This window comes from Mobula hypostoma, chromosome 20, assembly GCF_963921235.1.
Source record: "Mobula hypostoma chromosome 20, sMobHyp1.1, whole genome shotgun sequence".
NCBI lineage: Eukaryota > Metazoa > Chordata > Chondrichthyes > Myliobatiformes > Myliobatidae > Mobula > Mobula hypostoma.
This window is the reverse complement of record NC_086116.1, coordinates 19,953,265-19,974,060: the sequence shown is the minus strand read 5'-3', so window position 1 is coordinate 19,974,060 and position 20,796 is coordinate 19,953,265. Positions and strand designations below refer to the sequence as shown.

At 37.1% G+C, this 20,796-nt stretch overlaps 1 protein-coding gene across 2 annotated transcripts in view; it reads right to left on the bottom strand.

The window, feature by feature from the left end:
• lrrk2 (leucine-rich repeat kinase 2) overlaps positions 1–20,796 on the bottom strand; it is a 140,734-nt gene that overhangs the window by 78,017 nt on the left and 41,921 nt on the right. The window contains exons 14-21 of one of the 2 annotated variants that reach the window (XM_063072493.1): positions 19,892–20,016; positions 15,516–15,657; positions 13,462–13,601; positions 12,815–12,931; positions 12,546–12,716; positions 7,884–8,145; positions 6,098–6,295; positions 4,828–4,919 (exon numbers count right to left, since the gene is read on the bottom strand). In XM_063072493.1, coding sequence (XP_062928563.1) covers positions 4,828–4,919; positions 6,098–6,295; positions 7,884–8,145; positions 12,546–12,716; positions 12,815–12,931; positions 13,462–13,601; positions 15,516–15,657; positions 19,892–20,016 — 1,247 coding nt within the window. The remainder of the gene's footprint in view (positions 1–4,827; positions 4,920–6,097; positions 6,296–7,883; positions 8,146–12,545; positions 12,717–12,814; positions 12,932–13,461; positions 13,602–15,515; positions 15,658–19,891; positions 20,017–20,796) is intronic. The other variant, XM_063072494.1, reaches the window with a different exon arrangement.

Below are 20,796 nucleotides of genomic sequence, written 5' to 3'. Positions count from 1 at the left end.
CAATTTTAAAAGGATGGTTAATATCAGTTAATGACAAAGTATTCAAAGGAAAAAGTTCACTCTTCTGTAGGTTCAGTTTATATTCAGAAAACTGACTAAAACAAGAGAGTAAAGAAAGCACAGAAGGTAATGAAGTTTTGACATTAGAAATGTAAAGCAATAAATCATCCGCATAAAGTGAATCTCTGTAAAATATCCTTCCGTAAAATAGCAGTGATTTCGTTAGGTTCTCAAAAAGCAATAGCTAAAGGTTCTAAAGCCAGTTCAAAAAGCAAAGGACTCAAAGGGCAACCTTGTCTGGTTCCACTATTTCTAAATGATCAGTTGTCCTAATACCGTTAGCTTTATAAATTCCTTTAATATGTCGTTTAGCACTAGAAGTTTTAATTTGGTTAGCCAATAATTTACCTGTTTTATCTCCATGAATATAAAATTGACTTTTATCCTTTAGGAGTTGAGTTTCATTAGGGTATGTTAATAAAAAATCATATTTAGTTTTAACTTCAACCCGTCTTTTATATAAAGCATGATCTGAAGTCAAAGCATATTCTTCATCTAATTGTTTCAGCTGATTGGCTAAATAAATTCCCTCTTTATTAGCTTTTTTCTTAACACTTGCAGTATAAGAAATGATTTGTCCTCTAATATATGCTTTAAAGGCATCCTATATGACAAGGCTAGAAATGTCCTCCACCGTATTCACTTCAAAAAAAGAGTAATTTGCCTCTCCAAGGACTTTAAGAAATCCTTGTCAGATAACAAAGTTAAATTAAAATGCCAGAATCTGTTTGAGGAAAACCAGGAAGATCGATGGATAAAAGCACAGGAACACGGTCAGAGATAACAATCTCCTTATATTCACAAGATCGAACTAATTGAATCATTTGGTTATCAATAAAAAAAAGTCAATTCTGGAATACGTATTATGAACATGAGAGAAAAATGAGTATTCTCTATCTGCTGGATTTAAGAAACACCATATATCAACAATACCACATTTCGTTAAAAACGAATGGATAAACAAAGCTGATTTATTAAGTGTCGCTGGTTTAGAAGAGGACCAATCTAAAACTGGATCTAACCAGCAATTAAAGTCTCCTACCATCACCAATGAGTACAAACTCAGATCAGGCAAAAACAAAAAAAAAAATCGCTCAAAGAATCCTGGATCATCTATATTTGGGGTATAAACATTAGCAAATACCAACAATTTATTCTCTAATTTTCCTGATACGATAACAAATCGTCCATTAGTATCAGAAACAACCTTGTTTTGAACAAAAGGAACTGTATTTTCTATAAAAATCGAAATACCTCTAGCTTTGGCCTGAAGACTTGAATGAAAGTGCAAGCCTCTCCATCGGCTAAAAAGGCATGAGTTATCAGAATTGCATACATGTGTTTCTTGTAAAAAAGTAATTGGGACCTTAAATTTTTTAATATAGGCAAAAATCTTACTTCGTTTCAAAGGATGATTTAATCCTTTCACGTTAAGACTAAGTAATTTAATATCATAATCCATTTTATTATTAGTTAAAAGAGAAATTAAAAGGGTAATCCTTAAGATTAATAAAACTAAATAATGACCAAAGAGATAAAAAAAAACAAACTACAGGTTTGACAAAAATCCCATACAGCTTCCAAGAAAAAAAACCCAAACACCCTCCCCCCTCCCAAAGAGAGAAAGTCAACTAAAGAAGGTTGACGCCTACAACTAATAACGACATCCTCCCCAAAAATCTTGCTGGCTTAGCTCCAAATAAATTACAAGGTTAGAATGTTCAAAACAAAATGAGTCAAAACAACAGATAGTAAAGAGACAATTAATTCTGGTATCAAAAAAACTCTAGAAAAGGAAGTATAATATTAAATATGGACGCACAGAATATTGGCTCACTAAAATCTTAATCTCAAAGTAAAACCTTAAGAGGTTCTAAAAGAAAATTGACTACAAGATTCACCAGAGGCAAAATACACAATTATTCATGTAAGTTTTTGTTAAACAGCTCTAACATGACACTTTTAAACTTGGCAGACAAAATAATAGCACATTAAAGTTTTATTCTCAAAATAAATCCTTAAAAAGTTCAAAAAGAGTTAAGTACAAAGTTTAGCAAAGGTAACATAAACAGTTATTCATGTAACAAATAATAAGCAATCACTTTACTGACTCTAAATATTCCTCGGCCTGGAGACTCAAACGGAACCATTTTTGCGATCCATCCTGCAATGTAATTCTGAGCTTCACCAGATACCGTAGAGAAGGTTTAAAATCTTTTTTGTAGAACTCTGACATGACGCTTTTAAACTTTGCACGTTCCCTCATAATCTCTGCTGAGAAATCTTCAACGATTCTAATCCTTTTTCCATTAAAATCAATCATACCTTTCCGACGAGATTCACGAATTATACGGTCCTTTGTTTGAAACTCATGAAAAGTGATTACCACTGAACGAAATTTGGTTGCAAACATTCTGTTCCCAGGTATTCTGTGTCCTCGGTCGATCATTGGTGTCAATTTTAAAATATCAGGAAATAACTGTACCAGAAAGTTTGCAAAAATTCCGTAGGACGATCACCTTCAGTTAACTCTTCAAGACCAAGAATTTGTACATTATTCCTTCTACTTCTGTTTTCTAAATCAGTAATCTTCTGTCTTAGTTCGTCGTTAACCTTGGATTGTTTTTGTAATGCTTTTGCAGGTCATCCATTTTCTCATCCAGAATCAACAGGAATTCTTCATTCTCTTTTATTCATTTATCATGCTCAGTTAATGTTTCTTGAATAGAATCCAGTTCTGTACTTAATTGTTTAATTTCAGAGCCAAGTTGTTGAAACTCTTCGGAGGATTCCTTTCTGAATCGCTGAAATTCCTCAGAGGATTCTTTTCTGAATTGCTGCAATTCCTTGGACATTTCCTTTCTGTGCTTTTGCATCAATTCAATAACAGAATCCAAAGATGTAGAAAAATCTTCCTCTTTTTTACCTTTAGCAGTTCTTGTAGTCATAGTGTCAAATCAGGTTGGAAAGTAAGAAAAGTAAAGTAAACTAGGAGCGGCTGCAAAATGCTGTTATTCCACCCACCGCCAACAGGAATTGCTTTTGTTTAGATTATTGAAATTCAAAAGGTATGTTTTCTTGCTGAATAGCTGATAATGTCAATTAAAAGTAGTTCATTATAAATAGACCCATATTAAAGAATGCAAAGAGATTGAAGTTAGCATGAAAAGTACACAAGGACCATATGTGTAGACAGAAAATTCAGAATAGGCTGTGATCTTTACTTTAAAATGGACAAAGCAGAAGAGGTATCTGTGGAGATGTTTAAATTATTTAAGAAATTACACAGTGGGCTGAGAATTTACTTGCAATATTAAATCATTTGGGGGGACCATATGTGCAAAGGATGGGCATCAATAAATTCATAAGGAAACTCAAGAGAAAATGCTCCACTAAAAGGGTACAAAATTGTTGATCTTGTTTCCATAAGGGAGAGTGAAGGTTTTCATCTAATATATCTAAGGTAGAAAGGAATAGATAGCTATGTTGGAGGTATCAAGAGATCATGTGAAACATAAACACATATGTAGACTCTGGTGTGAGCACCCTGAGATCCCATGGAACTATGAATGCATAATAGGAAGATATAGAGACAAGCTGTATAAAGTCAAAAATTATGAAGTTAAATATGCATTGCCCAAACTACTCAAGCCAAAATTTTTGTTTGTCCATAAAATGCAAGAATTTAAATGCATGGGTAATCTACCACAAATAATAATGGTGTCAGCAAAGGCACATTTCAAATTAGTTTTAGTTCTAGGCGAGAAGCGAGTTCAAGTTTCAGTCCAGAGATGAGCACAAGCTGATACTCCTCAAGTGTAGAAAGAACTCTAAAATATCACAAGTACTGCTTTTACATAAAACATTAAACTGCCCACTGATGTTGTAAATGTTCACATGACAGTATTTCAAAGAGTAAGAGAATTATACTTATGCTTCAATCAACATGACTTGAGAACAGATTGGTGATTTTCATGCTGTTGTTTACAAGAGGTTCTGTATAAATTGACAATGAGTATGTTTTATCAGCTAAAAATACAATACGTGAAATGTACTTCATTGGTTGCATTTTTTTTGTAAGTGGTAAATTTGCAAAAAATGCATCTTAAACAAAAATAAAGACATTATTGCCTATCTAGGGGATGTGTTTATTTGCATGGTCATATTCTGTTTAAGAATGTGAATGAGCAACAACAGTCCCAAAGCACAAGATATAGAGTTAATTTTCTCTGCTCTTCAGTACTGTGGGGTGGGGGGAGGGTAAGAAAGCTAGTACAAATTACATTTATTGCCAACAAAACTTTGAAACTATACATCAAATTCTACAACAAAATTATCTGGCTTTTTCTACGCTAAAGAACATTACATGATTGCAATGACTTTGCTTTAAAAAACTTTTTAGTCAATGCTAGCTTTAGCCAGAAATTCCGTCTCAACTTGCACATGGGCCTAGAATTTCACCTGGTCCAATCTTGCACTTTCATTTTTCAAGTGTTAATCATTAAATAACTGAGCTAAGCATTTACTTATCTTTTCAAATGAAAGAATGTTGATTTTTGATGTGAAGCAAATGCTGTTTTCTGTTTCATGTGAACAGATGCTTAATAAATGCTTTGTCAAATAAAAAGTTAGAAACCAACAGACAAGGGAATAATGTAGCCACGTATTACCCATGTTGTAACATGTTTGAGAAAAGGGTAAAATACCAGAACAATATTCATATTACTTGGCACTAGATTTCATTTGCTAGTAATGTAATTTCCATACCAAAGAGTTATGGTGGATCAACTGAACTGTAGATTCACTGGATGTTGCAGCACTTAAGTTATAATTTACATTCTGAACCAGGACGTAATCTTCTAAATTGAAAAAAAAGAGGATATTTTCAATCAACGGGGAAATTATAAAACAGTGGCTGCTCTGCAATGCACAATTAAACTAGCTAATCTAGTATGGATGATAATTATAAAACATCATCCTTCAAAACTCAAGTATCCTGCACTTTATAATTAGTCTGCTTCACTGCTGCATGAATGTACGCTGTTCACAAACTTTGTTTCAACTACAACTTTAAAAAAACCTCCAAAATCACAGCAAGGCACGTTATAGCACGTTGGCCCTCATAAATCAAAGTATTGAGTACAGGATTTAGGACATTATGTTAAAATTGTATAAGACTTTGGTGAGGCCTAACTTGAGGTATTATGTGCAGTTTTGGTCACCTACCCACAGGAAAGATGTCAATAAGATTGAAAGGGTGCAGAGAAAATTTACAAGGATGTTGCCATAACTTAAGGTCCTGAGTTACAGGGAAAGGTTGAATACGCTAGAACTTTATTCCCAACAACATAGGAAAAAGAGGCTGATTTGATAGAGCTATACAAAATTATAAGGGGTAGAGAGAAGGTAAATGCAAGCAGGCTTTTTCCACTGTTCGGTGAGACTAGAAGTAGAAGTCATGAGTTAAAGGTGAAAGATCAAATATTTAAAGGGAATACGAGGGGGATCTTCTTCACTCAGGGTGGTGAGAATGTGAAATGAGCTGCTGGTTGTGGATGCAGGTTCAATTTAAACATTTAAGAGAACCTTGGATAGGTACATGGATGGGAGGGATATGGAGGACTAAGGTCTGGGTGCCCGTCAATAGTACTAGGCAAATTAATATTCTGGCATGGACTAAATGGGCTGAAGGGCCTGTTTCAGTGCAGTAGTGGTCTATGACTCTATGTAGTTATGGAGCAATAAATATTTATTCATTCCTTCTGCTGTGCCTCGTCTCAAACATGAACAAAGGAACTTCGCACATAAAATCAACTGTCTTTTTTTTAAGCATCTGTAGCCAAAATCATCAGTTCTCAACAGAATTGAGGACACTCAATGTTTAAGCCACTTGTGAAATATTTTCTTGCTTTTAAAACAATATATTAATTTGGGTAGCTAGATTATATGGCTGTTATTCTGATTTTAAAAAGATCCTCCCAAACTGCAAAATAAAACAAAGTGTTAAATTGAAAAAACTGGATATCTGAAAACTCACCTTTGCTTTCCAAGTCATCAAAGATGCTATTTTCCTTCCCATCAGTTGCTGATACATTTGCCGACAAAGTACAATCATTACTCTTATCTAGCATTTTTCCAGAGTAACAGAGTTGAGAATTTGTATTTGAATTCTGTATTACCAAATATGCACATTCTAATGTATCACTTTGCCAAAGTCCAGGGGAAGCTACAGTAGCTGCAAAGGACAGAGATGAAACTTACTATGTTCCTTGTTGTTAAAATAGCATATACTTCAAAATCTGTCCAACTATCTAAATGTTTCATCTCCCTTCAGAATAACAGTGTCAAGGTGTGGGAAACTCTCATGCAATAATCTGTTGGTTCAGGAACTGTAATGAAATAAATTTGGCTTGGGGGAAATGAGTGGTAAACAGCAGTGTGGTTGGCAGTTAGGAGTATGTTTATTTTCCAACATTATGTGCAAAGCATTGGATGTAGAAGCAACGCAAATTCAGGGCTTTCAACTTGATTATGAGTGAAAAGTGGGTATTAGCTGGAAAATCACACAAGCAGCTTGACCCTTAAGACAAGATCTCCCAAAATGATGAGTCCAAAGGTGACAGTTCCTGCTTCAAGTTCCTGCTTGTGTGGGAACACACAAAATGCTAGGGGCACTCAGCAGGTCAAGTAGCATCTGTAAATTTCTTGTGTTCACGTTCAAGTAATGGGGTTACTTTGAGACATTAAGTGGTGGCATTCGTTAGTCTTGCGAGACCACGGATCTGCGCCTGGAAAGTCTTCACTCTCCAGGGCGCAGGCCTGGGCAAGGTTGTATGGAAGACCAGCAGTTGCCCATGCTGCAAATCTCCCCTCTCCACGACACCAATGTTGTCCAAGGGAAGGGCATTAGGACCCATACAGCTTGGCACCAGTGTCATTGCAGAGCAATGTGTGATTAAGTGCCTTGCCAAGTGGTTAAGGCATTGGACTAGCGACCTGACGGTCGTGAGTTCAAGACCCAGCCGAGGCAACGTGTTGTGTTCTTGAGCAAGGCACTTAATCACACATTGCTCTGCGACGACACTGGTGCCAAGCTGTATGGGTCCTAATGCCCTTCCCTTGGACAACATTGGTGTCATGGAGAGGGGAGACTTGCAGCATGGGCAACTGCTGTACTTCCATACAACCTTGCCCAGGCCTGTGCCCTGGAGAGTGAAGACTTTCCAGGCGCAGATCCATGGTCTCGCAAGACTAACGGACATTAAACAACTTAATTTATTAGCATGCATACCAAAGTTCTGTACAACAGCACAAGCTATATGGACAGAAAGGATCCTTTCCTAAACTTACTATAATATCTACAAGTTAAATGAGGACGCATATAAAGAGGAATAAGGAGACTTGAGTGCACATGTGCACAACATTCAGTAAGGTGCAAGGGATGATATGATATATTGGTACAGATTTCAAAATTAGGGAGGATATGTTAACTCTCATTAAACCCCTCAGGCTACAATTACAGATTAGATACTGTATAAAGCTGCCGTATGGATGTTAAGGTTTACAAGAGATGGGGAAAAGATTCACTAGAAAGCTACCAAGGATTGAAATGTCAGATCTGGTTAGACTGGGGAAGCTTACATTAATCTTTTGCAGCAAAGATCAAGAGAAGATTTAATAGGAGAGTGAAAAAAGCAAAATATTTCAATGAAATAAATTTTAAGTCAATGCTCCCATTACTAGAATAGCTGGGGACAAGATCTGTAGTAGACAATAGGTAAAATTGTAAAACTCAAAAAAAATCTTTCTTGTACTGTACTTACTTGGCTGTTGTTTTGAATGTGGAACATTTTCATCAGGAAACAATGAATATAACCAAGAAGCTTTAATCTTGCCTAGATGAAGTCCACTCAAGCAAATAGCCTTATTGTTTTGATCCAATCCAAGTTTTCTTAAAAGCAAGCTTATGATTTTGTCATCCCCTATTTTAATACTGGCATCTAAAGCTTTTTGAATGTCTTGCTCACGTGCTCCACTGTCAAGCAAAAGTTCCACTAAAAATGGGCTTCTCCTTTTCTTACAAACCTATGAACAATGTGAAATAGTCATTAAGATTCAAGAACAATTAACTTGACATAATTACCTGTCAGAGGACACTTTTTGCTCTTTACAGGATCAAAAAATTATGCTGTTTTTTCTGATAAAATTGGAAGAGTTTTAAAATGGAATGTGTAGATAAAAGCAAGGGCTGAAAAATTCAAACAAGGAAAAGGTTTTAAGCAACTCGTTCAAAAATAGGTAACTTTTCAACAAAACCTTTCATAATCTTCTATAAATGTGTAATGGAGAGTATATTGCTTGACTGCGTCACAACTTGGTATGGAGACTCCAATGCTATTGAACTGAAAATCCTACAAAAAGTAGATGATACAGCTGAGTCCATCACAGGTAAAGTCCTCCCCACCATCGAGCACATCCACATGAAATGCTATTGCAGGAAAGCAGCATCTATCATCAGGGTCCCCCACCACTCAGAACATGTTCTCTTCTCACTGCTGCCATCAGGAAGAAAGTACAGGAGCCTCAAGAGTCATGCCACCAGGTTCAGGAACAGTTAGTACCCCGCAACCATCAGGGTCTTGAACCAAAGGAGATAACTTCACTCAAATTCACTTGCCATATCATTGAAATGTTTCCACAACCTATGGCCTCACGTTCAAGGACTCTTCATCTCATGTTCTCAATATTTATCACTATTTTTTCTTTTTGTATTTGCACAGTTTGTTGTCTTTTACACATTAGTTGCCTATCCATCTTCTTGGGTGTGTTCTTTCATTGATTCTATTATGGTTATTATTCCATTATGGATGTATTGAATATGCATGCAAGAAAATGAATCTCAGGGTTATGTGTGGCGACATATAATGTACTTCAATAATAAATTTACTTTGAATTTCAATGGAACACTCAAACCTGTCCCCTGGGTTTCCTGAAATTTCCAATGGATACAGTGGCATGCAAAAGTTTGGGCACTCCAGTCAAAATTTCTGTTACTGTAAATAGCTAAGCAAGTAAAAGATGACCTTATTTCCAAAAGGCATAAAGTTAAAGATGACACATTTCTTGAATATTTTAAGCAAGATTACTTTTTTATTTCCATCTTCTACAGTTTCAGAATAACAAAAAAGGAAAAGGGCCCAAAGCCAAAGTTTGGGCACCCTGCATGGTCAGTACTTAGTAACACCCCCTTTGGCAAGTATCACAGCTTGTAACGCCCCCTTTGGCAAGTATCACAGCTTGTAAAAGCTTTCTGTAGCCAGATAAGAGTCTTTCAATTCTTGTTTGGGGGATTTTCGCCCATTCTTCCTTGCAAAAGGCATCCAGTTCTATGAGATTCTTGGGCCGTCTTGCATGCATTACTCTTTTGAAGTCTATCCACAGATTTTCGATGATGTTTAGGTCGGGGGACTGTGAGGACCATGGCAAAACCTTCAGCTTGTGCCTCTTGAGGTAATCCATTGTGGATTTTAAGGTGTGTTTAGGATCATTATCCGGTTGTAGAATCCATCCTCTTTTCATCTTTAGCTTTTTTTTTAAACAGTGTGATGTTTGCTTCCAGAATTTGCTGGTATTTAATTGAATTCATTCTTCCCTCTACCAGTGAAATGTTCCCCGTGCCACTGGCTGCAACACAAGCCCAAAGCATGATCAATCCACCCCCTTTCTTAACAGTTGGAGAGACGTTCTTTTCATGAAATTCTGCACTCTTTTTTTCTCCAAACATACTTTTGCTCGTTGTGGCCAAAAAGTTCTATTTTAACTTCATCAGTCCACAGGATTTGTTTCCAAAATGCATCAGTTTGTTTAGATAACAACACACATCAAAGTTGCTGGTGAACGCAGCAGGCCAGGCAGCATCTCTAGAAGAGGTACAGTTGATGTTTCGGGCCGAGGCCCTTTGTCAGGACTATCTGAAAGAAGAGCTAGTAAGAGATTTGAAAGTGGGGGGGGGAGGGGAAGATCCAAAATGATAAGAGAAGACAGGAGGGGGAGGGATGGAGCCAAGAGCTGGACAGTTGATTGGCAAAAGGGATATGAGAGGATCATGGGACAGGAGGCCTAGGGAGAAAGAAAAGGGGGGGGGGAACCCAGAGGATGGGCAAGGAGTATAGTGAGAGGGACAGAGGGAGAAAAAGGAGAGAGAGAGAAAAAAAAAGAACATGTGTATATAAATAAATAACGGATGGGGTACGAGGGGGAGGTGAGGCATTAGCAGAAGTTTGAGAAGTCAATGTTCATGCCATCAGGTTGGAGGCTACCCAGACGGAATATAAGGTGTTGTTCCTCCAACCCAAGTGTAGCTTCATCTTTACAGTAGGGGAGGCCGTGGATAGACATATCAGAATGGGAATGGGATGTGGAATTAAAATGTGTGGCCACTGGGAGATCCTGCTTTCTCTGGCGGACAGAGCGTAGGTGTTCAGCGAAACGATCTTCCAGTCTGCGTCGGGTCTCGCTAATATATAGAAGGCCACATTCGGAGCACCGGACGCAGTATATCACCCCAGCCGATTCACAGGTGAAGTGTCGCCTCACCTGGAAGGACTGTCTGGGGCCCTGAATGGTGGTAAGGGAGGAAGTGTAAGGGCATGTGTAGCACATGTTCCGCTTACAAGGATAAGTGCCAGGAGGGAGATCAGTGGGGAGGGAAGGGGCGGATGAATGGACAAAGGAGACGCATAGGGAGCGATTCCTGCGGAAAGTGGGGGGGGGGAGGGGAAGATGTGCTTAGTGGTGGGATCCCATTGGAGGTGGCGGAAGTTATGGAGAATTCCACATCCCATTCCCATTCTGATATGTCTATCCACGGCCTCCTCTACTCTAAAGATGAAGCTACACTCAGGTTGGAGGAACACCACCTTATATTCCGTCTGGGTAGCCTCCAACCTGATGGCATGAACATTGACTTCTCTAACTTCCGCTAATGCCCCACCTCCCTCTCGTACCCCATCCGTTATTTGTTTATATACACGCATTCTTTTTTCTTTTTCTCTCTCTCCTTTTTCTCCTTCTCTCCCTCTCACTATACCCCTTGCCCATCCTCTGGGTTTTCCCCCCTCCCCCTTTTCTTTCTCCCTCGGCCTCCTGTCCCATGATCCTCTCATATCCCTTTTGCCAATCACCTGTCCAGCTCTTGGCTCCATTCCTCCCCCTCCGGTCTTCTCCTATCATTTTGGATCTCCCTCTCCCCCTCCCACTTTCGAATCTCTTACTAGCTCTTCTTTCAGTTAGTCCTGACGAAGGATCTCGGCCCAAAACATCGACCGTACCTCTTCCTAGAGATGCTGCCTGGCCTGCTGCGTTCGCCAGCCACTTTGATGTGTGTTGCTTGAATTTCCAGCTTCTGCAGATCTCCTCGTGTTTTGAGGCTTGCTTATATGTTCCTTTGCAAACTTCTGACGCTGAATTTTGTGGTGAGGACGCAGGAAAGGTCTTCTTTTGATGACTCTTCCATGAAGGTCATATTTGTGCAGGTGTCACTGCACAGTAGAACAGTGCACCACCACTCGAGAGTCTGCTAAATCTTCCTGAAGGTCTTTTGCAGTCAAACGGGGGTTTTGATTTGCCTTTCTAGTAATCCTACAAGCAGTTCTCTCAGAAAGTTTTCTTAGTCTTCCAGAGCTCAACTTGACTTACACCGTTCCTGTTAACTGCCATTTCTTAATTACATTATGAACTGAGGAAACGGTTACCTGAAAACGCTCTGCTATCTTCTTATAGTCTTCTCATGCTCTGTGGGCATCATTTATTTTAAATTTCAGAGTGCTAGGCAGCTGCTTAGAGGAGCCCATGGCTGCTGATTGTTGAGACAAGGTTTGAGGAGTCAGGGTATTTATAAAGCTTTGAAATTTTCATCACCTGGCCTTTCCGAACGATGACTGTGAACAAGCCATAGCCCTAACAAGCTACTTAAGGTCTGAGACCTTGGTAATCGTTATCTGAGAGCTCAAATCTCTTGTGGTGCCCAAACATTTGCATGGTGCTCCTTTCCTTTTTTCACTCTAAAATTGTACAAGACAAAAATAATACACTAATCTTACTTAAAATGTTGAAAAGAATGTTTCATCTTCAACTTCATAACTTTTGGAGATCAGTTCATCTTCTACTCACTTAACTATTCACAGTAACAGAAATTTTGACCAGGAGTGCCCAAACTTTTGCATCCACTGTAATTCAATGGATTCATACTGATGCTTAATGGCTTGGTATGGCAACTGATCTGCGTGTAACTGCAAAAAACCAAGAGAGTTGTGGCCACAACCAAGCACATCCTGGAAACCAGCCTCCTCTCTATGGACTCAGTCTATACTTCTCACTGCCTCAGTAAAGCAGATAGCACAACCAAAGCACACCCACCCCAAACATTCTCGTTTCTCCTCTTTTCCATCAGTAGTTACACAGATTTAATGCTTGAAATTATTTACCTGGTAAATTAATGACTCATTTTTACATTTTTGATTGACATCAGCTTCCAGCATGATTAAGTATTTTGCCATCATGATATTATTTTCTGAGCAAGCACTTTCAAGCATCTGATTTCTTATTCCACGATCAATGGCCAACTTGGATAAACACTTGCAGAGGAGGGTCTGTAGCTAATATTTCAAAATAAGGAAAATGAACTAATTAGCAAGACAAAATTAAAAGTAACGTTTCTCAAATTCTCAGAAACAAGGAAGGCCATTAAAATCACCTGTTTGTTTTTGCATTTTGTGATCTGATGAAAAATAAATGTGTCAATACGTTTCTTGAAGAAAATTTCAATAACAGATGGTATGGTTTCAAAATATAACAAAGTGGCTTGAAATCCCTAAAAAGAAATAAAGATTTAATGAAAATTTGTTAAATATTTCGTTAAGAAAAAATATTTCTACATTCCATGAGATTAACCTTCAAATTTTTACTTGCATCTTTGCACTCAGACACTCCTTGTTCATTTATCATTTAGGGTATTTAAGGTGATGACCAAATGGGAGTTGCTATAGTTTTACCTTTACAATAAAAGACAATTTGATTAGGTAATTCTTTCTGAGAAAATATCACAACTCAAAGCACCTCTTGACTTTTCGAAGTTTTCACCATACCTTCTTGTATTATAAGCATGCATTTATCCAAAAGAAGTGTTGACCAATTAACAAGAGTGCTTAATGGTTTAATTTTCAGAATCTTTTGGGGAAACAGAAAAGCTTCTTACTAGTATTAACTAATCTTCATTTCAATACCCTTTGCTTCAAAGGAATTTAATAAGCCATACTTTGCTCACCTGGTGAAATGAATTTAAAAGTCAACACTACCATTTATCTTTGGCTACCATGTGGCAAAACTTTTGCAATTATCTACCTGTACTTGCACTTCCATGTCCTCTTCATATCGACGCAGTGTCTCAATCAAAACATTTGCCAATAGTGCTACATGTGTTTGAGGCAAATCTATCACAGGAATAAGGACTTCTAGAAGTTTCAGACCCAGATACTGAATTTCTGAGAGAAATGTAAAACATGTTCATTACTGTTAAAAAACTCAAATGCATGTACAATAATTATTCTCTATAATCAGTAATTTTGACACACTGCAATTTCATCCTATAATTAGCATTAGAACTCTCATTCTCACAATCTGTACTAAGATATGGGAATGCCCATATACCGCCATTTGTACACATGGTGGACAACATTTCCTGATCTTGCTCAGTAGTAGCAGAAGCAGGAGAATGTCGCATTTCAAAGAGAAAACGATTTTCAGCAAGCTGAGGCATGAACAATAAATAATGCTCATATCTCAAAGGCAGATTAGTAATTATGGTACATCTAACCAACTGGTGAACTGACAATGCAACCCACGGTAGAGTAATGGTTAGCACAACACTTTGCAATACCAGCGACCTGGGTAAGGCCTATCCCACACTGTATCTCAATTAATAAAATCAAATTTTAAAACCTAACCCTTATTAATTTATGCAATTTCAGCTTGGCCCTACATACCAGCATCAACACAGCATACCCACTACCCATAACTTACTAACCTTAACTATACATTTTTGGAGTGTGGGAAGAAACTGGAGCACTCAGAAGAAATCCACAGGGTCTTGGACAGAACATACAAACTCCTTGCAGACTGCAACAGGAACTGAACCCTAATTTTACAGTTGGCCATCCAAGGTGTTAAACTAACCTCTATGCTACCATGCCACCTACAGATTAAATGATATTTAATCCCATTTCCTGTGAACACACTGGCTGCCCTGAATTCTTACACAATGAAGCTGAGTCCTAGAGAAATATTTGTAAGTCAAGAAAAGTATTACACAACTGAAAATTCTATCTTTCTTTTATCTTTGCAGGCTTCCCATGTGCCACTTAGGCGAGGTTTCAGGCCACTAACCTTCAATAAAATCCTGATGCAGATTTATTAAAATATTTGTGAGGTTGCTTTCATTGTAGAAGTTACTTGTAAACACATTTTCATAGTAATGAAAATGATGACAATGCATGGATTGTTTAGGGGGAAAATTAAAACAGATAAATTTTTTAAAATGTATTATTGGACAGAAAACGAAGATAGTTAAACAAAACATTTGCTAAAGACAATAGGGGGGGTAAAGACGTTTGGATAGGGATTTGCACGGCACATTGGAACATTAGCAAACTATTGTGCTAGTGGGCTTCAGGGAGATGGTAAATGATCAAAGAGTAAACCAACAACAGCCTCATAAAGGATGAATTGCAAATTTGGAAAGCATTGAAGAAATCAAGCCTCAATTGATGTAATGATCATGACGGAAGGATAAAGAGGTGAAGGAAAGAAGCCTCTGCATTTAATCAGCTGCGGTAAGGCAAGATTTATCCAGGTTAAAAAAGGCTGAAGCATTATTATTAGCTTTTCTTTGAACGGTAACATGAACAGGAATTTAAAATGCTGGACAGTTGCAAACGGTGGTCAAAATGAAGAGGAAAGATAATGTGCCATTATCAATAGATAATTACTAACAAAAACCTAAAAAAAAGTACACTATTTCTCCTGGCATCTGATTTCACTGCCATCCACATTCATTTCTGATGCTCCACTCTCTTGTTTTCCCTGGATACTCTTCTGCATTGCATATGAACCTACACTCTCCATTCCTCTGGTTCAGAACTCCCATCCTCTCCAGCTTTGCACGAGCTCAGTCATTTTCTTTCCTTGCCTTCTAAAAGGCGGTCAATCAATGCTTTATTTGAAATAGAGGTTGTCTTTTTGCCTTCTTGACCTCATTTGACAATTAACAAATCATTTACATAGAAATCACAAAAATGATTTGCGACAACTGAATTTCTCCTTAATTAAAACACAATAGAAGAACAAAATAGATTTTTTGAGATGACTACAAACAAAAACAGAGCATTTGTTTATCCTACCTCGTTCAAGTGGAAACATTTGCAAAGTATGTATTACTGTGTCCAAAACCCCATGATATGTTAGTTCCTTTGCATCTGAACTATCAGTAATAGAACACAGCACTCGAAAACCATACTGTTGGATTGCTGGATTCTGGATGAACTGGAAACACAACAATGTTTTTACCATCAAACTAAACATTGTAGTTGCACTAGCTAGTACTTAAGCATGAAATCATCCCTTACACAGGAATTTACCCAGTGCAAATTTAGTTCAATGCTATTTCTACTGCTGAAAGTAAATAAGTTTTATTTAAGTAAAAACATAAATACCTCAATGCAGCCATAAAAGCAAGCTTTTAAATTGCTCTGATTCAGATCTCATAACTATTTACCGCATTTCGTGTTGTCTGTCTCCTTCCGATATTAACCAGTTAGTGTCAGTACCTCCAGTTGAACTTTGTCTTTTTGTGTGTTTTCCCCTTAGCCGTCAGTCTGTGGTTTTGTATTGCCATGTGCTCCTGTCCCCGCTCCTGCTCTACTCTGGCCCCTGTATTACTGAGTACACCATCTCTCACCTGTTTCTCATTATTACCTGTTTCACCGCCACTTCTGTCTCAATGTGCTTCACCTATCATCTGCCTCTCTGTTTATTGCTCAGTGTATTTTAATCCTGTGTTTTCACCTGTTTGTTGCCATATTGTGCCAGTGAATTTTCCTGAGCTTTTCCAGCATTCGTATCTGTACTCTGTCCATCTGAATATCGACTCTGCCTATTTCCCGATTCTGGTTTTAGGATTTCTCTGGACGCTTTGATTTCTGCCTGAATGTTGACGCCAACTTTGTTTGCACCTCGGGATTTGTTACTCAATTAATATCACTGTGTGCACAGTACAGGGTCTGTGATTGGATCTCTGCTCCAGCGCCCTGACAATTAGTTCCTTTTCAGTGATTTAGATTCAATTAGACAAGGTGACATTGACAAGACTATTAAATAAGTCTCAGACAATATTTCAGCTCTATCCATCTCCATCTTCAACCTTAACAAATCTTATTTTGATTCATTCTAAATTACAGATCTTTTAATACTTTGTCAATGCAAAAGAGCCACTGGATTCTTTCTGCAATGCAATGACCAGAATTGTACAGTATTCAGCCCGTAGCTTAACTAGTGTTTCATACTACTGTAACATGACTGCCTTTCTATTACATTCCAAGCCTCAGCAAATAAAGGGGGTAGTTATTCAATATGCTGTTTTAATCATCTTATCTACCCATCTGCAAATATTGTCCATTACTCTCCCTTCGAGTTAAACTATTATCAAAGTACATATATGTCACCATATACAATCCGGAGATTCATCTTTTTTGCCAGCATAGTCAATAAATCCATAATGGAGTAAAAATCAAAATAGAATCAATCAAAGACCACATCAACTACGGCATTCAAACAGTGTGCAGAAAACAACAAGCTTTACAAATATGACAAGAAAGAAATAATAATAATAAAACAAGGAATAAATAAATAAACAAATATTGAAATACGAGATGAAGAGTCCTTGAAAGTGAATCCATAGGTCTTGGGAACAGATCAGAACCCAAGATACACTTTATCCAGGACTGCAAAGCAGCTATTTAACACTGTGCACGACCTTTGACTCTACAATCACTTCACACTCTCATTATTACTCAGTTCCACTTCAGACATTTAGAAAATATTTAAGATTTTCCCTTGATCTCAAAAGATTATTTTTTCATGCTGTCCACTTTCTCTTCACAACCACATCATTAATTTCACTTCTGCATTCTTTTACTCCCATATGCTTTCAGTTAAGCTTTCTCTTATGCTTTCTCTTGCTATCTGCTGACTGCATTGCATCCCTTTTTGGTTTTAACCTATCCTATGCATTCTTTTACATTCACAGGGGTCCACATTTCAGAGTTTTAAACAAAAATGCCCATGAGATTTCATATAAGCAAAGATTTACATTGAATTTGATGACATGCACAACCTTCTGAAGGAAGCCTCGTGTTAATTAATTCTGATGTACCAAGAATTATGAACCAGATTCATTTTTGGAATTACATGACTTACATGACTATTTTGCATTGGATGTTCCATGGGCTCAGCAAGAATTTTCAAAGTTACAAACATTTCAAATATTGCTTTAAGTACTACATAAATAATTATATGGTTCCTTTAGAATTTCAAAATTAATTTGATTTTACTGTATGCTTCATGAAATATCTGCATTTAAAATTATCTTAATATTAATTCTCTGCATTGCCCATTCTCTCATTACCACATCACTTAAGGTTTAATATTACATTTTTTTGTGATGAATTGAATAATGTCCACACAACAGTTCTGGTAACTATGTGTTTATAAAGCCTGGTTTCAATAAAATGATAGGCTTTAGATTTAAAATAAATAAAATTATATGCTACCTTACAGTCCATCAAAGACACAGTGACCTTGCAATTTTCTAGGAATCAAATGGATGCAAAATGGATTACATAAATCAAAATTAAGAAAATAAACAAACAAATAAATAAATAGAAACATTTCTCAAACAGAAAAGGTGAAGGAGAATCCCAATGGCTTCTGCAAATATATTAAGAACAAAAAAAATGACAAGGGACAAAATTGGTCCACTTGAAGGTCAAGGTAGATAGGGTCATAAAGAGAGCGTTTGCCACATTGGCCTTCACAATCGAAGTATTGAGTAAAGGAGTTGGGATTTCATGTTGAAGTTGTATTAGACATTGGCGAGGCCTACTTTTGAGTACTGTATACAGTTCTGGCTACCTACCTACAGGAAATATGTAAATACGATTGAAAGAATGCAGAGAAAAATTACAAGGACACTGCTAAGACTTGAACACCTGAGTTATAGAAAAGTTTGAATAGGTTAGGACTTTATTCACTGAAGAGTAAGAAAATGAGAAGAGATATGACAGAGATATACAAAATTATGATAAGTATTGAAAGGGTAAATGCAAGCAAGCTTTTTTCCCACTGATACTGAGTGAGACTAGAACTAGAGGTCATAGGTTAAAGGTAAAACGTGAAATATATAAGGGGAACATGAGGGGAAATTTCTTCATTCAAAGGGGGCATGTGTGTGGAACGAGCTTCCAGCAGAATTGGTGGATGCGGGTTTGATTTTAACATTTAGGAGAAATTTGGATAAGTACATGGATGGGAGGGAAATAGAGGACATGATCCAGTTGCAGGTCAATGGGTCTTGGCAGAATAATATTTCAGCACAGTCTACGTAGGCTGAATTACATGTTTTTGTCCTATAATGTTCTCCGACTTTTTGACTCTTTCAGTCTACAAAGAAGCTATAAGGGGATATCCATAGTCAATTTTTAAGACCTCTGCCATTCAGATTAGACCACTTAAGACTGCAGATTCAGTATAATATTAATGCTGCAGATAATAAAATTAATAACTGTTCAAACGAAAAAAAAATGTTAAAGGTGAAGACGTGGAACAGAGGTCAACAACATGATTGGAAAAACTTACTGTGCAGTCAAATTTTACCCACCAGCTGCAATAACAGCTCTGAGATTTATGCACATAAAATACTTCTTGTGTGCAAAGCAAGATTAAAAAACCCCAATTAGATTTGTTCACCAGTTGAGCCTCATGTGTCCTATTGGTCTCAGTGGCATAATGACTTGAATTTAATTGACTACAACTTTAGATGAAGAGTACTGTCTTTGCCCCATTCATTAAAGTAGAAGGAAACTATTGAAGGTTTGAAAAGATGTTGGGAATTCCAGGTCACAGGGTTGCTTCTATTCACTTTTGGAGAACCCCAAGTGATGATAAAGCTACAATCAATAAGTTTTTCCAAAACAAAAACAATCATCTAAATTTGAAATATCATTATCTGGAACCCAATGCGGCAAATGAGGAAGAATAGGGAACAGGTCAGGGCAGACTATAACATTATGATAACGTGTTTCATTGTAGATCAACAGACAGAAAAATACAAGCACATGAATTCATCTCACACTGATTACAGCATTCCCACAGATCTGTATTAGAAACCATGGTGAAGTTTCAAGATCACATTAACAGAAATAGTTTCTTTCTGCTCTTAAGCTGCTTTGCAACAATAATATCTCCTTATTTTTCTTTAAAGAAAATTATGGTAACTTGCATAATATTCCCAAAATATGCAGGATAATATGTCTTAATTCATAATATAAACGTAGATCCTTCTCCAGCCAAGGCATATTATTGCTCAACAGGTATGGACATAGACTTGTAATGTTTATGTTTGGAATTTTTTCTTCCCCAGATGTTAATTTTGTGAACATTTAGGCCAATTTTATTGTATACATATAATTGAGCATATAAAAGATGATATTTTTAAACTTACCTTGTTTAAACTATCAAGAATTAATTCATGTAAACTCTCCAACAAGCACTGCTTGTGAATTAATTTTGCCATTGATTCCAACGCATCCATATTTATCGGGTCCTCTTTCGGATAGATTTTAGATACTAGATAACAAAACAAATATAACCAGATTGATGGTAATTAAGAACTTCTAAAAAATATTTAAACAACAGAGTGGGCTTCAAGATCACTCTACAAGACTAAGTAGTAATTCACTTGCACATTTTCCACTTTGTGTACGCCATCCCATGCTCATGATGAGATTTAAAGCAAAATACAAATATTTAAGATAAATTTTGTGGCATAGAAATGCATATTGCAACAACAAAATGAAATTAGTCTGGAATCTATTCTATAATACCAGAGATGTAAAACCATTTATTCTATAATTACCATAGGAACAAAAGATTCAAGGATGTACACAAACCTTCCTTGCAAAACAAAAGTAACATTCTTTCTCTTGGGAATCATTAGGTCATGGCCACTCAAAGTGCAGAATAATAATTTGGGATGGTATAGAGAAACTCAATGCCATACATCATTAGTTCACAGGCCCTCTATCTAAGTTGCAGAAGCACATCACCTCACAAACAGCCTACCAGCCCATCCCATCAAGCTCCTCCTGCCCTATAAATGGAAGTGTCTGCATTTCCCATGATGACCCCAGTCACCTCAGAACATGCAAAACTGGAATGGGAGCAAGTCATTCTTTATCCTGAGGAGCAGATCCAGGAAATGAATACCAGCTCTAAGACAGAGGTTCACTGCACCTTTGAATCAGTTATTATTTCTTAGAAGGTTGCAGGTTCAAACCTCCATAAAATCATTACGGTTGTCATGTCCATTCTATATTGAGAGCATTTTACGCATTGTGTGTATTGTCT